Source organism: Pleurodeles waltl, chromosome 12, assembly GCF_031143425.1.
Source record: "Pleurodeles waltl isolate 20211129_DDA chromosome 12, aPleWal1.hap1.20221129, whole genome shotgun sequence".
Classification (NCBI taxonomy): domain Eukaryota; kingdom Metazoa; phylum Chordata; class Amphibia; order Caudata; family Salamandridae; genus Pleurodeles; species Pleurodeles waltl.
Genome location: NC_090451.1, coordinates 708,774,945 through 708,792,867, shown reverse-complemented (window position 1 = coordinate 708,792,867; position 17,923 = coordinate 708,774,945). Strand labels below are relative to the sequence as shown.

At 45.7% G+C, this 17,923-nt stretch overlaps 1 protein-coding gene across 7 annotated transcripts in view; it reads right to left on the bottom strand.

The window, feature by feature from the left end:
* Positions 1 to 17,923, bottom strand: part of MINK1 (misshapen like kinase 1) — a 503,992-nt gene that overhangs the window by 300,350 nt on the left and 185,719 nt on the right. For all 7 annotated transcript variants that reach the window (XM_069215741.1, XM_069215740.1, XM_069215743.1 and 4 more), the window contains exons 4-7: positions 16,676 to 16,801; positions 8,807 to 8,917; positions 7,094 to 7,184; positions 2,967 to 3,097 (exon numbers count right to left, since the gene is read on the bottom strand). In XM_069215741.1, coding sequence (XP_069071842.1) covers positions 2,967 to 3,097; positions 7,094 to 7,184; positions 8,807 to 8,917; positions 16,676 to 16,801 — 459 coding nt within the window. The remainder of the gene's footprint in view (positions 1 to 2,966; positions 3,098 to 7,093; positions 7,185 to 8,806; positions 8,918 to 16,675; positions 16,802 to 17,923) is intronic.

The following is a 17,923-nucleotide window of genomic DNA, read 5'->3' as shown; positions in this document are numbered from 1 at the left end:
CAGTTAGAAACAATGGAGAGGTCAGCAGAAGGTTTTTTCAGAAAGTGTGTGGGGAGACCCTTTGGGTATTTCCAATCTGGTGGTGTGTCTGCATCAGAAAGAGACGGATTAAACACCTCCGCCTGAGGGGCACTGAACACACAGGTGCTGGCAGACAGTCTGTGTGGGGTCCCTAGGGTCATCGAGGGATCCTCAGCTCACACAATGCGGTTTCCTCCTGGGACATGCTCATCAGCTGAAGCCTGGCCTATGGATTGGGAGAGCTATGGAGGTGGGGAGAGACTTAAGGGGGAGTTCAGTAGCACAGCAAGTGTAGATGCTCCTGATTTTATCACGGGAGAGAGTTACACAGTGCTTGCGACACAGTGAAGGCTTGAGAGCATACACAGCGATGGGGACATCATTTTATTATTTAAAAAGATTTCACTAGAGGAGTGTTTGTTTTGCTCAATACGTGCTGCACAATAGATGTGGCATGACATATGAATATTCTTGTGATATACACAGAAGGCAACTCTTAAGCTGTCTTATCAGACTGTAACTTGGAGCGACACTAGGAGATGCAGATTCTACCTTTTTCCCTTAATTTGAGGTACACCGTTTAGTGGTGGATCTCTTGGTTGATTTGAAGCTTTCATAGGGGCAACAGTGCCTAGGGCTTGAATAAATGCAACAATAAACTGGGGAACAGCCATGTGACATTATGTGTTAGTCCACATGGTGATAAGTGTAAAGTGTTAATCAAAGTAGTAGTATTTGAGTTTGCAGGATCAGCATTGAGTTCTAGGAGATTTAGGAGGAGAATTAAAAAGTCTGAATCAAATCAAAAGAGAAATTAAGAAGGTAGAAGACTTACCAGGTAAGACTCTGGAGGATTCTGCTCGGATAGCACTGGGATTGGAGAAAAATCAGGTCAAGGGTAGATCCTGTGGAATGAGTGGGGCCTGATACATTTTAAACCGGGCCCATAGTGTGCCAGAGTAAGTCACACTAACCCCTCTACAGTGTCCAAGGAGGGGCCCCCAGCAGAATCCAGGACCGGCCTGAGTAAGCCGGGCTGCTCCTGCCTGTGTTTACCATGGAAGATCCCAGTAAGCCAAACTGCTGCCCGTCTCCCCCACAGTGTCCAGGGAAGGCCACAGAGAGCCAAACTGAGCCACTTGCTGTATCCAGACAAGGCCAGAGTGAGATGAACTGCCACAGAGGTGTTCACGAAAGCCCTCCCTCCTCCCAATATTTAGGATGGGACAGAGCGAGATGAACTGCCCACCCTCTTCCTACAGTATCCAGAGAGGATCACAGTGAGCTCAACTGCCTCCTCGGCGCACACAGCAAAGTTCACACAGAGCCAGCAAAAGCAAATGCCATAGAAAAACTCAAATAGAATAATGCAAGTCAAAAACTACTCCCAGTGAATGAAAAAAGAAAAAAAAAATACACAAGGCAGAACCCCCAGCGTACCTCACTTTCTGCACATGACCAGTGCGCCGCATCTCCCCACCCCACATGCACACACTCCACATTTAGTTTGTCTCCGTCCTACCCACCTCTATCCTCCCCACTCGAACTCACGAACAACCCTTCACTCTGCTTTGGAGATGAGTGAGGTGAGGAGAGGGAGTACAGTACAGGGCGAGAGCCGAGCCTACAGGAGCCAGGGCTGAGCTCCATGGTGCATGAGGGAGAGCTGAGGAGTCCAGTTGTTCAGAGCGGGTCCTGTGCGTTGGGGCGCTGTGCACCGTTAAAGCTCCTTCATAAGGGGCTCAGTGATGAGGCAAGCCAATAAAATACAAGGAGGGAGGTGGTAGAAGGTCCCAGGATGCCAGGAATTGATAAAGCATTACCCAGGGAGCATTGAAGGGGTAATACACATTATAGTGAGGGGGAAGACTGCAGGACCCTAGGCACTATTAGAGAGAGAGTACTCTTTAAATCAAGAGGGTAGTGCAGGGACGGGGGGTAAGGGGCTGGGGTTCAAGAGGCAGCATGGTTTATGGTAACAGGGGCAGGGATGCAGGAGCAGAGTGTTACTGTACAGAGGCTACAGATGGAGAGGGGAGGGAGAATACGTTTGGGAGGAGTTTATATTTCACAGTAACAAGGAACAGGGGCCCAGGTATAATGAGAGAGAGAGACATTTAATGGAAGGTGAGGGAGGGAAAATACCCAAGGGGGGCACCAACAGGAGAGGGGTGAAGGAGTCCAGGTAGCAATGTACGGAGAGGAGACTTCAGCTGGAAGGTGAGGGAGGGAGGGTGCATGAGGGAGGTGGGGAACTTTCCAAATGCTCGGATATTTAATAGTAATAGGGGAGGAGACACAGGTATTATACAGAAAAATGTGAAATGGGAAGTGAGGGAGAGAGGTGGGGGGAGTTTAGAAAAGTCTACATTTTATAGTAATAGCGTGGTGCATGCAGGAAGTGGGGTATTATACAGAGAGAGGCTTCAGAAGGAAGGCGGGGGAGAGAGTACACGAGGGAGGTGGGGGGTGTAGAAAAGTCTACATTTTATAGTAATAGCGTGGTGCATGCAGGAAGTGGGGTATTATAGAGAGAGATTTCAGAAAGAAGGTGGGGAGAGTACACGAGGGAGGGGGAGAGCTTCCAATCGTCCTGATATTTTACAGGCATGCGGGAGGGGCTGCAGAGTTTTCCTAGATGGGCAGAATAGTCCAGCAGCAGCCTGGGTCTTGCACCAGTATGTATGGTGTTTGCCACAACTCCTTAGCAGGCACTTCAGATTGCTTCAGTAATGAAATAGCTACAATTACTCACACAGATGCGGAGTGTGCAAGTAAAAGGAGGCAAGTGTTTACGCTCTTTGCCATAGTTCTTTACTCAACCCAGCCATATATGTGCTGCATTGCATACATCTCTCCTGGAAGTCTAGAGGTAGCATCTGTAGGTATACAATGTGAAGTTAACATTTAGAGGAAGGAGGCCAAACAGAGAGAGCGCTACTAACCCGGTAATCGTAAGTGGCGTCCGGGTTCTCATCACAGGCAATCACTTCCGGGGCCATCCAGTATGGTGTGCCGATGAACGTGTTCCTTCGGCCGACTGTGCGGTCAAGTTGCGCGCTTACCCCAAAGTCCACTGAAAGAAAAGCAGAGCACGAGAGTCGTTCAGACGCTAATAGTCAACTGAATGAGCAATCAATCTTCGTGTTAAAGACAGAGATTACCAGGAGATCACAACTATCAAAGTGGGGCAAGACTCCCCGGGTGTGGATGGGATTCTGAGGAACAACCTAGAAGTATGGAAAGCAGTGAGTGAAAAAGTAAATAAATAGGATAGCAAACATGGTCCAAACTGTTGTGATTCTTCTCAGCTACATTACTAGGTCAGGTGAAATGACAAAGGGGACCCTACAAAGGGCCCTAAATTTGTTCATGCAAGCCTGGTCAGTGGCTGATTAAAAAGCAACTGCTCCCTCTGGTAAGACCAGCTGTGATTTCAGCTGAGGACCATGCCTTAATTTGTACACATTTCACATTTGTTCCAGTGAATAGCACTAAATTCTGCCAAAAACGTTTAAATAGGGGTTTGTACCTCTCTTCTTGTGAATGAAAGTAGTACTTTTTTAACTCTCAAACTTTAGAAGAAACTAAACACCAGCACCATGTTAGTAGGAAAGAAAATGATGATTCTGTGCTGCTGGCTGTTCCGTACGCCTCCAAGCCAGATCCAAACTACAGGAATCCTGAGAGGCACCCCAGACTGATAATGGACACCCTGAATATAAAATGTTATTGGTTATGCCCTTGTGTGTTTTCATTTGCTTCTCTTTAAGTTTCAGGTACGGATGAGAGTGTAGCTTACAGACGTTCTTCTCCTGACTGTGTGATCCTAGGTGTAAAAGAGCAGAGGAACACGGAGGGAGTCTAAAGGGGTTTGAGAAACAGACCACAACTATCATTAAGTACATGCAAGACCAGCTTTCAAACACCACTGCCACAACTATCAGTTAGACGGCAAGCCTGCCTCCGAAGAAAAGAGAACATGTATGAAGATCAAGGGCTGTGAAGCCGAAGCAGCGGGCTTTAAATCCAAGGATGTGAAGAACATGCACACTTATCATTTGAGTTAAGAGAAAAAACATAATGACAGCAAGATAATGCACAACATGATCTCTGTGGAGAGTAGAACATGAGAGACTCTGGATTTAAATAAAAGAAATAATGATTTGTGCATATAAAGGATTCCTGGAAATAATATAAAAGGAACCTGACAGTACGTCAATGGCAAGAATGCAGAATACATCAAAGACATTGAAAAGTCGCAGAGGTGCCTCGTGTACTTCTAAAGGTTCTGAATTCAAGCCCCTTCCATTTGATTTTTCTTATTTCGTGAGTCCCCGGTGCTCTTGATTTTCCCGGGGGACTGAGCTGCAGGTACCTGCTGTGAAGCCGCCACCCCAGGTTGTGCCCACTGCATGGTAACAGTAGGACCCAGCTGGGGGTCAGCCTCTGAGCGGGCAGTGGATCGGCCTCTGAAGATCCTCATTGGCCTGCAGTGCCCACAGCTGCAGACTAAGCATATAAGGACAGCAGGGCAGTGACAAAGATGCTTCGATGCCACGTTTCTCAAAGAAAAGATTTCTATGATGGGACTGAGGGAAGCTCCAGCGGCTCACAAGTAATGCTGGCAACAATCAGGAAGGCACAGGAGAAGTTTCAGTGTGGGCTAATCATCCTTAACTCAGTCTTCCAAGTCAGAGAGGCGCTGGTTTGACTGCACGGATGCTGCAACCGAGGCCGGTTAGCTGCCTGGTCCGACTGCACCTCCTCTTCCCCTGAAGGATCATGGAAAGGCTTCAGCTCATCAATAAAAGGCACCCAAGCTGCAGTCTCAGTTGAGTTGTGCACCATATAAAACCTCCATGCCTGCTCACCTGACCATTTGTCAGAAGGACAAACTGACCTTGGAATCTGCTGGAAGGAGGGTTGTCCCCATAAAGGTAAAACCTAAACTGTTATGTGGAAACTGAAGTAAAGCAGACATGTTCTTCCTCCTTGGATACCAAATAAATCACTTTACAAGTTTAACACCTTTGGGTCCTCTCTTCCCAAGACACCCAAGCACAGCTACGATGTCTCTCACAACCCTAGTACATGAGCTAACTCATGTGACAAACTCTACCTGCACAGCCCCAAGATTTACAACTCTGGTCCAGTTCCAATGCGGGGCTACTTCTCCATCATACTGGAAGATCTCAAGAAGGTGAATAGGAGCACAGCAGGAAGTGGAGAAAAAACTACTGAGATGATGTCAATGCTGCATATAAATCCCACTGGACAGTAGTTAAACTTATAGTAAACTTTGGGGGAGGGGAAACAAAGTCCCCATAGGGCCTCCATAGATCTTGAAACACTGCGACATCACTTGGAAGGCCTCTCTGAACCGCTCTAACGTTGGAATGATGTTTGTGATAAGAGAATCATTGAAACGTACAAACCACTGCTAAACCAGCTTCCAAAGGAAGATATATTCCCAGTGCATCAGAGGGAGGCTATCATCGCTATGAAATGTTAGGGCATGCTTTGGTTCATCTAAAGCTCTGAAGCCGATAACTGCACTCTATCATAGCAACTGAAAGTCTAATTTACAGATGGTCATTGAATTGGAGTATGCGCCACCGGAGTTTATGCTCCTTTTATCCCTCCTTGCTTTTTAAAGAAGCCATCCTTAGATGCCAGCTTCTTAGCCAATTACAGGCCCACCTGATCTAGAGCCCTCCGGTTAGTATGAAGAAGAAATAAATTCTGAAGCTCTTCCAGGGAATGGCTATGGCCCTTCCTCAATGTCTTCCTCTCGAGGCTTGAGTGGGACAGTTGTATTTGAAATGCAAAGTGAGTTCCTGACCGGGAACATGAAACAACAGTGAAGGTGAAGCTGGTGTCTCATGTTGTGCACAATGGAGGGACCTGTGCTTATTGATATAACCAGGTAGATACTTCCTGATCTTGGAGCACGTGGACCTGGCCAACACTCAAAAAAGCTGTCTCGTGCATGGCCAGTCAAGCCCTCTACCTTCTAGGACTGGGTGATGACCACTTCCTTTAAAGCTGCTGGACGAACGCCATTTGTACAAGTATGGCAGCTTGTTCACTTCCATATGGCTGGATTGCTCCTGCAAACAGGGCTAACCGTCACTTGTGTGACTGCATTTTTAGCTACACTTACCAAGCCTTAGTACTGAGCGCCAAGCAGAACTGAACTTGCTGCTACCTGGTGGCCCTCGAAAAACCACGGCATCATTTGGTTGAGAAAGCAGCAATGTGTAAGGGAGGACATGTTTGCTACAGCCATGTTTACCTGGATTTTTAAATATTTTAGATAGAAATAGGTTGAACCCAACAGCTTGTAACCTCTTATGTATTCATCCACATTATGGAGTGGTTACAAGTATTACAAAGAACTGGCAGCTGTGAGGTGTTTCTGGAGTGTTTGCGTACCAGGTACGACTCATCGCTGCCCTATTACTTGCCAACACATCCAGATGCCATCCCAGACCTCTAGCGCAGAAGTCGTCACAGTGTCTCTTACTCAGAGGTCAGTGCTGATAAACAGTTGTTTTCTGCAATACACATTGTGATGCTCTCTGGAGCACACGGGGAAGGTTTTGCAGATGTCGGTATTATGACAACGTACTACTGCTCTTTAATGACATGTTCACGACCACCAGTCAGGAAGAGAAGCACTAGATGTAAAAAAAAAGTTACAAAAACATAAGTAGGATTGGAAAGTGCATGAAGGTTTCATAGATTTGTTTGCTTGAATCATTCCAAGTTGCCAGACCGGGAATGCCCAGAGTCACATCCTGGTGGGGGTAATGCTGCCTCAGTGTTTGATATGCTCAAGGCCACTGATGGAGGGATACCATCTTCTTCTCTCACTCACATCTTATTCCCAGAGTAGTGACAAATCTTCTACCTTCGGGGGTGACATTCACTTAAGTCGATGAGGATGGATCTTAATTATGTGGCGACACGCCGCCTGATCACTTCTAAGGAGGTAAAGTGACCACTATGGCCTGATAAGACTTCCTGACTTTTACTCGATTAGTTGAACACACTGCTGAAAACTTACCTAACTTCACTTCCGCGTTCTCTGTCAGCAGCACGTTCTGCCCCTTGATGTCTCTATGAATGACTTTATGTGAATGAAGATGGGCTAGGCCCTAGAAGTAAGGAGATAATGTATAATAAGAACCTTTATTTTGTTTTTATCATTTTCTTAGACGAATGCTTCAGTATGCGCAAATTTCACTCACTTTGAATCCCTCTACCAGGCTCACTGTTCATGTGCACACAGGCCACCACTTGCTTCGCCTGCAGGATCCAGCGTGTGGGGCTTCCATTCACCCTCGTGTATGATCTTGCACAAGTAGCATAATACTGTCCATCACCTGAACTTGCCAGCTTCTCAACAAGCCGCGGTGAGACCTCGCTCTCACCCTGGATCTAACATGTGCTGCTACTACGCCACCAGAGTCTCCTTACTGCAAGATCTCCCACTCTCAACCCGAGTCAGCCACGCGCAGCCTCTAATGCCGGACAGCCTCTCGCTCTCAGGGTGCACCTGCCATGACACAGATTCCTGTGTCCCACCTTGATGACAGCTAACCTTCTTCCCACCAAGAACCGCTCATGCAGAATCACGCCACCATAACTACCATCGTTTACGGAACATACACAGACTCTTGTGCCCAGCCTTAATGCTGTTTTCTTCACATCTCCTGGATCTATCGCAGCACTCACATTTCTTCTAAGCTGACGACTGCCCTAGTGATCTTGTGTCCACCCCTTGCACGTAGACACTCAAATCAGGTTCTCTATGTATCATGCAAAGGATTACTATTTTGACTTCAGCTCCTTTTTCTTATTCCGTCATGTAATCACTTACATTTAGTTATGTTTTCAGTCTTTTATAAGGAACAAATCCCCCATGCAGAGCATCGGAGCGCCTGAAACAAAACTGAGCCTTTGACTTTACTGTCCGGATACAGGACCTCCCAAGCTCTGCAGTGCTCTGGAAGGATCGGGCGATGGCTTGTGGTCGCTGCATGTCAAAGGCAGGAATCATCAAGGGATTTCACAATGGGCAGGAGTACAATGAAAATGAGTCTGAGTTTTTCATGAATTAAAGAATGGGAGTTGGATCTGGTTCTACATCAATTTCAGAGCATCTAAAAACTCTCCATGTCCCCCGATGATTTAACTTACTACATATTCCATTCCTCCCTGTCTCAGTCATTGTCTTTACCCCAGCCTTCTGAAAAAACTTTCAAACACGCATTGTTCACTTTATCTCACAATCACTGCGTTCTGAATGATAGTGTTGGTTTACAAGTAGTGTAGTCCTCAATTTATAGAATTTTCTCCTAGACCCCCTACTCAGTCAGCTCCAGCGTAAAATTCCTTTTAGTCTGTGTGAATTCCACCGATACCTGGGACTCATTTCCTCTTCCTTGTGTCCTTCTCAATGCCAGTCTCCTCTTCTGATCTAATTAATGCTTGGCATCATTTCAAACTCATACGTTCACCCCTGAACCACAGAATTGTGCCACCAATCTCATGCGTAGTGCTCGTTCCAATTGTGGTCACCTTTATGGGTACTAGACGTCTGAATAAGCTCTTTATGATCTAAGCTCCTTCAGCCAGCTTGTGCTTTTGACTTGTTCTACAATAGTCTTGAACCCTCACTTACAAGTACTCAGGGACCACTCTCTATGCGTCAGTGTTATAAGTCCTCCTTGCTTTGCTACACACAGCCCTAAAACACATCTGTTGCCTTACTTACCCTAAGGATCTCCCTGCAGATGTATGCAATGCAGTCTTCCTTCAGGGCATTGCCCTTGGTGTTCTTCACAAGATCTGTGACCGACCCTGCCCCGCAGAACTCCATCACCAACTGTGAAGAAGGAAAACAGGTCTTAGAAACTCAATCTTACAAGCTACTCATCTGCTACGAGACTTCACTGAATGAAAGAGGCTCTCAAAGCTCTAAAAAAACTGCAAAAATAATCAAATAAAATCTTATGGGTGTGCTCGGAGGTTTTGTAACTACCTGCATCTAAAATGCAATAATTTTAGAATTATGAACATCACTTCAATTGCTTTATTTCAGGAATTCAATGTCCATGGGATTTAAAAATACTAAAATACACAATAATGATGAAATAAGAGAAATAAAAAGGGACAGGATGCTGCAACGAACCTTTGACAGAGTTGGTTGGGGTACATTGACAGTTCCATCAGCTTACTGCACTGGTCCTGTGGGACTCAAGGAACCGTGTGATTGAAAAATGCTTGCATTGGTCCTTGGTTATGGCCTGAAAGCTCATACGGATAAAACCCTAACATACCATTCCCACCAGCTTATATTTGTGGCTAAGCCACTGTCTTTCCAAAGAAGACAGGGGCTTTCACTACCTTGAGCACCGCCTCAAAATATACGCCAACCTAGCCCGTATAACTAGCAAGATCGAACTTCAAGAAATAGCAGGACCCGAGAGGGAAAAGCCACTTTTTGAAAGGATTGGCCACTTTTACCTTCTTCCTAAATCATTCTGCTGCTTTTCAAGTTGCCCCTTTGTCAAAATTTTTAAAAATTGTTAATATTTAATTGGAAAAAAGACAAATGCAAGCACACTTGTAAATATGAGAAACAGAGTTTCAAAATGACAAGACAGCAATACAAGCTAGTCAGTTCAAGCCGCTCCCTATGAAGCTGCAAGTTCAGGCTGAGGAGGACTCTAAGAGGTGAGAAGGTGTGCTCGACCTATAGCCAGTAACCAATAGTTGACATATTTTCTTGGGATTATCCCTGACCTTCACAGTGTTCCTTGATCTCTCTGCCCATATCTGTTGGTGACCCCCAGGACTGTCACCAGCGCCTTCTGTTCTCACTTTACACCGACTCACAACACCATTTCCTTCAGCTTGTCATCCCCCCTGAAGGAAGGCGGCAGGGTTCCTCCTGTAGATGCGGATGGTGGACAGCAGGTCACACTTGACAATAGGTGGCCCTTTCCTCTTAAGGATGATTCGTCTTCAACAGGGTGTGTTTATCCACACAGCCAGCTCCAATTCTGACTCCCCGTATCAACCCAGTGCCTAGACTTCCGCTAGGAATCTGGGAGTCCTTTGATTCCACATGAAATGGAGTCATTAATCCCCATCAGCACGGCTGCCACCAGCTACTAGGCTCTGAAATTCAAGAGTCACTGCCCCCCAGCCTTTCCAGACAACCACGCTCCCCAAAAGTACCTGGCAAAGAGTGAATGTGACTACTGCAATACGCTGCGGTTACTGTAATCAACTAGCCCACGCCATCCTCCTGTTACCTCCTCAGGCACACTCTTCCCTGTCGGAAGAGGCCAAGAAGGCGTCTGTCCTATAAAACTGTGCAGGCCCCCCACTGGGTCTCTCCCCACACAAGCTAAGGGCCTCTCTGCCTTTCACTCCATTGCTCTGAAACACCACCACTTTCTTACTGATGACCAACGCAGGTGGCCATCTTCACTGTCAATCAAATATTTTAAAAACATATTTGTATTAAGTTTTCATCAGGAGTACAACCTATAATGCAACACTGCTTAGACAAACATCTTGTGAGGCTCAATATTAAACCGGATAGGCTCCAAGACACTACAGTCTTTGCACCCCAAACCCCCAGCCTTTACCCCTCTCATAAAACTCATACCATGGGCTCCATATCTTTTCACATTTCTGTGGGCCTTCTCTCATCCTGTACACTGACTTCTCCATCAAACATGCACCAGTCCATGTTTGCTGTCCACTGCTCCAGTCTTAGCATAGCTGGGCTTCCCTGCAACTGATAATACCTCTTATGGCCACAATTAAAGCCACGTTGACAGCAATAATGTGTATTTAGGCAAGGTCTGTGCTTCCCTGATGCCCGGTGTGGGCCTAGCGTCAGGTTTTCCCCGTCACTTATGAGAGTCGGTGGAGCACCCTAAACCAAAAGGAATGTATGCACGGACAGGCCCAGAAACTGTGCAGCAGTACCGATGAGGCCACATCCCCTCAGATATCTGTCTTTAGCTGCCCTCCTTAAAAGAAACAGCCCAGTCCTTCGGAGGTAGGCTCCGAGCAGTGTTTTGAGCTGCACCAAGAAAAACCTTGCCCTTAGGCCACCTCCTTTTGAAGCTGGTGAGCATTCTCCTTCCACACTTCTAGCAATCATCACTGGGTACTGTGTTTTGTTTTCAAGTAGATTGTACAATACTTGGAACCGCTTGTTGCTCCCAAAAAAAAAAGAAAGAGGAAGAAAAACAGTCTTGGTTATTTTTATAAGTGATACACGTTTTCAGACTATTTCACCATAAATGTTACTCCTAAGATGGCTTCTTCAATGGTTTGAGACAATTAATTCTGTTTCACTTAGTAACACTGCAATAACATCTGACGCATAAAATAAACAACCACAAGAACTCTGGGCCCGGCCCCTGTTGCCCTCACATGTGTAAATAGCTTCCTCCCAGATCTCTGATCTGCTCTACGCCTCCAGGGAGCCCATCCTTGCCTCATGACTCAACCACGGAGTACTCACTGTCTGTGCCTTGGAGGCTACCGTCTCTAGATGACACGCGTGCTCCTTCGATCAGGATTTATTTGTTGTTGTGTTGAGTCTTGCTGTGCCCAAATGGATGTGTATGTGGTTGTTCTGGAGACGCTCTGTCCCTCCTGCACCTATGTGCAGACAAGGTAGCGCAACAGGCAATTACTGAAGAGCTGTGTTGAGTGGGGGCAGAAGCTAATTCAGCCCAGGAAACATTCCAGACCCTGCATCAATCTCTATCACCCATTTCCATCAGTGTCTTTCCCTGTACATACAATGCTTCAGGCTTCAAGCAAGAAACACTGGGATTTGAACAAGGGCTTAATTTTAACGTGAATTCTTCTTCATGTAAGGTCAGTGGAATGGTTCTAGTGAAGTTAATTCCTTGGAGCTAGCACTTTGACTCCGCACTGGTGGTGAGTGAGCCCTGAATCCTTCTTCTCTCGGTGCTAGCCAGGAGTCTGAAACCAGGCACACCTCGGTATGAGTAATGTCAACTACATGAAGATCTGACCACTATTTGCAACTGCTTGGAGGACTCAAGCAGCCATTGATAAACGTGAAGATTTTAAGATTGTTGGACAATTCTGAAAGTTTGTAAACAATGTCAGCTGTCATGTGCATATTAATTACACTACTTTGACTGCCTTCACTACAGCTGGCCACCTCTCCTTCATAATTTCTTCATATAAAAACAATTGGTTCTCTTCTGGAGGTAGAAATTTCACTTAAACACTATAGTTTGTATCCTCTGACAGAAACTTTGTGCGTCATTTGAAAATGAAAGGAAGGGGAGTTCTTTAAGTAGGTTGCATATAACACACCAATCTTATACTGGGGCCTTTTTTGGTTTCACCTGTTGGGAGCTATTATGCAACCTACATGTGAACACAGCTAAGGAATCGGTAAATGAGCAGGATATGACGAGGGTAGTGAGACTCACAAACCTCTGTTGTGGTTTACATTGGGGGGGAGGTCTTGATAAGGGGTCAACACCCACATTTAGGCATTCGGTAGAAGTGTTTAGTGTACCTTTATTGATGGTGTATCCACGTGATTAGGGGCACACACAAGTCCGATAACAGTTGACTCGGAAAACAATACTTGATATATTCAGACACCCAGGATCAAAACTTAACAAGTGCGATAAATTACACCCAATTATAATTACTGTCTGACAAATGCCACAAAACAAGGGTTTCAGTGCTAACCGTTCCAAAATATGCGTGTCCTGTTATTTATCAAGCATTTTCACAGGTAAAGTTAGGCAGGCTTGGCCTGCTAAAATTCACCGGGAAAATGCAGGGGAAGAAGTTCTCACAGTACAAGTCGTAGTTCCGATAGGTATAGTAACAGAAGTTACCCTCACACATGGGATCTGTTCAGGTTACATGTAATGTAGGCGCGTGCGACAACGTGAAGTAGGACTGTATCTCAGATCACCACTGGCATGACAGGATCACTGGGTGACCACTCCCTGTGGTTCACCAAGAACCACAGTATCTACTGTCAGTCCATCAAAGTGGAACCCTTCACCATCATTACAGCCGTCACAGCACAGTACCAAATACTGGTCGCACACATCCCACTCAATACCACAAACACACCTGTAACCAGCAAACTGGGCCACTGTAACAGCCTGCTCGTGGCTCTCCTACAATACCCCTTTGCCCCATTAACACGGGCCCAGGCACAATCTTTAAAGGTGCACCTCCGCCCGCCTACAGCGTGTCTACGAAATACAGGGCCCACGCGCTAGTCCTAACAATTGGTTCCAAAACAGTGAGTGGCGTACCACCACCTACCGCTCCAACACTCTTGCCCACTACACTGAGGGGCTGAGGGGTACCCCTGAACGGGCTACGCCGCCCTGCTCTGATTAGAAGGTGAATCAAATACTAAGTGCATGCAACTGCGTAGCACTACATGCATTGTATGTTTACTGTGTATGACTGTATGTTGAGCCCGAGGCAAACATATCATATGAGTTCTGATCAAAGCCCGGGACCTTGTAGCCACAGATAAGGGTTGAAACATTTTGACAGCTTAAGTGAGGGTCTTAGGACCATAATATCCTAGTGACCCCCACCCCGACGTGTTTGTATTCCATAACAAGATTGACTGTGAATAAAGGGATACCTTCTGTAAAACTCAGGTTTTTCTATCTTTAGAGTCCCTCTGCAGGATATAATCAAGTGCTCCCTGAAACACATTTCAGCCACCCCTGACTTTTAGGAGCTAGGGTGGACCTAATGAGGAAGAATGTCACTACAAGAGTGGGGCAGGGGCATATATAAAGACAATATTTTTTTACTTGACTGAATAATCTCTGGCTTGTTTCCTTAGAGAACGATTGTGAGCCCTCTCTTTGGCGAAGAATACTTTATTTTTATGCAGGATTGACAAAAGGGACAGAGTATTCCTTCAACCTCCCACCCCTTTTTTAAAGTAAAATATCTATCCCTTTTCCTCCCTAGTGGTGGGAACTCGCTTCAGACTCACTCCACTTTTTTGTGAAGGTTTGTGCTCGTCAGTGCCACTAAACATTCTTTTGGTTCTCTGTACCACTGGATACTCATTAGATTGTCAGTGCCACTCAATATTCATTAGATTGCCTATACCACTAAATACCCATTAAATTATGAGTGCTAATGAATACTCTTTAGGTTGCCTATACAACTGAATGATCATTAGATTGCATGTGCTACTGAATGATCATTAGATTGATTGTGTTACTGAATATTAATTGGGTTGGCTATGCCACTGAATATCCAATAGATTGTCAGTGCCACTGAATATTCATTAGGTTGTCTATACCACTGAATAACCATTAGATTGTCAGTGCCACTGTATATTTATTATGTTGTCTATACCACTGAATACCCATTAGTCAATGCCACTGAATATTATGTTGTCTATACCACTTAATACCCATTAGTTTGTCAGTGCCACTGAATATTTATTATGTTGTCTATACCACTGAATAACCATTAGATTGTCAGTGCCACTGTATATTCATTAGGTTGACTATGCCACTAAATACCCATTAGATTGTCAGTGCCACTGAATATTTATTATCTTGTCTATACCACTGAATAACCATTAGATTGCTCGTGCTACAGTATGGCCATTATATTCTTCAAACTACTGAATCAGGTGACTTAGGGCAATGACTACCCACTAGATCTTGCAGGCTACTGAATAATCATAAGTTTGCTTCTGTAACTGCCTGCCCATGAGAATATTTACGCCTTAGAATGTCAATCAGACTGCTTATGCCCGTGAATACATATTATATGACCTTTGCAATTAAAGATCCTATTATTTTGTTTATGCCACTGAATACCCTTAATATTACTTATGTCAGTGACTGCCCACTAGAATGTGAATGGCACTTAATTTCACTTCACACTTCTTTTGCCAATAAACATCCACTCCTATGAAATGCGTCGCGGAATGCCCCCTCCTCTCAGTGCTTGTGCTCCAGGGTACCAGCACCACATGTACCAAGCAGTGTGGGGTTGTCATGGTTTCTCACTCCACGGATGGTGCAGCAGTCTCCATGGTAACATCTCAGCAACCACCTCCCACTCTGGAAAGCACTGCACTGGTTCCAATTCCAGTGTCATAACTGAGTCTCTGTGCTGTTGTGTCAGTAGATTACCGTGTATGTGCATTCAAGATTGACATGAAGCACATGAAATACGCTTTTAAAAGCAACATAAGGCCCAAATGCATGAGAAAGGGACACAGCGAACATCCAAAAATATCCTCCACTTCGGAGTGGTGAAAGTTAGAGAATGCACTGTGCTTCTGACTCGGATATCCATGCCCAGCTCCCACTCCTAAGAAGAGACGAAGACCTCGGGTGGGCGCTACATCACAGCAAACGCTCTCACCAGGACTTATCCTTCATTAGTTAGGAAACACCAACAGTCTTTGCACCCCCACAGTGTATCCTGTGCTCACTCTTTATGTGTGTCCTAGAGATGGGTCTCACTAAAGGTACATTAAGAGGCATTACTGGGCTTCCTCAGGACAGTCACAGGGGAGAGAGCCCAATGGGCCCACCACTTCATGAAACAAGACCTCTCATCATGCTTGCGCATGAAGCACGGATTTACCTCCGTGGTAAATTCAGCACAGACTATAAACTGATATATGGTACCAAACATTAACACTACAAGTTTCCCTGCGAGTAGAGGAAGGCAACATCTCAATGAATCACACAGGATGACAAATGGCTGGTGCAGGAGATGCTGAGGAATTTGCACACTAACCTCCATCCACAGTGTACCCAAGCTATCATTGAAAGGTGAGGGCACAGTGCTTGAACTGCAGATTGACACTGAATGGACGCGAGTGGTGAATCTACGAAAATATCAGGGCAAACCGCTCTAGAGAATCTGCTCAGACCATGGACAATGCAGCAGGGCTACTGCCAAGGATCATTTTTTCCCAGTAACATTCTAAACTCTTAGTTGTGTTTATTGATGTTTGGATCTCTTAGAACAGCAGTGCTGAACACAGGATCAAGATGGCACAGATGTTAATAGACCGTGGGGTAACAGAAAACTGGATGTGCATGAGGTTGAGGAATGGGGCACTTTCCACTACATGGAGAAACTAAGTACAACCTGTAGGTCACTTTGAATGATGACAGATTTACAGCTTTCTGGAAGTACCAGCAGTTGTGACCATAAGGAGGGAAAATTCAAGACTGGTGACGTGATCTTCCAGTGACCACCTCTCATCTGGCAGGGAAAACAAATCCAAGAAAGGGACCCGGTAATCCGAAAGACTGGAAACGTGACACTAGAGTTTGGATACAGCATGTAGCTTAAGGCCGGGAGATAGCAACGTGCACTTAGGTGTGATAGGTAGCTGGGGTCACTGCTGTGAACGGCTTTGAACAACAATGGTAAATTTCTGCAGTGATTCCAGTCTAGCAGGAAGCTATGCTACATGAAGGCAGGTGAGGCGGAATCATGTTGGTGATTGTTCTGTCACAGACACCAGTGATTTTGCCCACGGAGGACCTATGCACTGTGGGTGGTGCTGACGCGCACTGGTAGCTCTACTCACCCAGAGCTGGTCGTCGTTACCAGGAGGACTCTTCTTGATAAACGCTCCGTAGTAGGTGGCAATATTCCTGTGGTGGGAGTACTTCTTCAGCATGTTAATTTCTTGCTTAATTTCTTCTTCTTCATCCTTTGGTTAAAAGTAAAAAGATGCGGGGTATATTATTTGTCATTCATATCGTAAGCACAGACAGCAAACAATGTTAAATATCACAATCTTCACAGTTACTGTTTTGAGGGGTTTAGTACCCCTGCTTCTGGGATATTTCCAGGCTTATTGTTAAGCTTACATCTGGGACATGACAGTGGGCACAAGTGTTCAAACTGTGGTGTAAGGAACATGCCAATCTCCTCTCGACTCCCAGATCTTCCTCCTTTCTATTACTGGACTGTAAGAGGAGTTGGCAGGTTCAGAGTGCTGCAAGAATGAGGTACCTTTGGTAACTGATGATCTTTCACTGATAGCTCGAGGCTAGTGCTGCACAGAGACAGCGGCAATTAAGCAAACATTTATAGAGCACAGCACACGCGTGAGGGTCTCGAGGCGCTGGAGCTGAATGCTGCTGTGTGGAGGTAGATGAATCAAGTGTGAGATCAGACCAGCATGGCACATCACTCTGACCCTAACCTGACGCACTCACCTTGTAACTGCACTCACATTCATCTGGTTTGGAGTGAGGAGCGTGAGCCACAGGTGAAGCTGAGAACTGGAAGCTACAGAGGATCCATTGGAAGAGGAGGTCCTGCGGGCGGATATCTACACTGACTTTCTCATCCAACACTAACAACGTCTGGGAGGATGACAGCGGCATAAACCTGTCCAGGCTGCATTATAATAGTGAAGAACTCCCAAGGTTACGCTTATGTATTCCACGTACCGTGACTCGTGTGGGCACTTTACACATCTCAAAAGGTGCCCTGGAGGGGATTTCATTCACAAGAGAATGGGTACAGCATTGCATGACACAGCAGCGGGCACACTTCCACTAAATTGAAAGGCAATATTTCAAACTCTTTACAATCCTTCCTGTAACTTTCTTTTCCAGGCTCCTGCCATTTATTAGTGGCCTGCAAAAGTGCTGTGTGAGTGCAATCAGCTCTCTCTGAGCAGCCACCACAATAAACAGCAAGTCACTGATGTCTTCTTCCCTCAGACCACTTCTTTTCTCAACACAATGTTCCAACTGGTGGAGACTTCTGTCTCTTAGAGAGGACACCCTCCGCCACCCTCTGCTCTCAACTCTGGACTCTT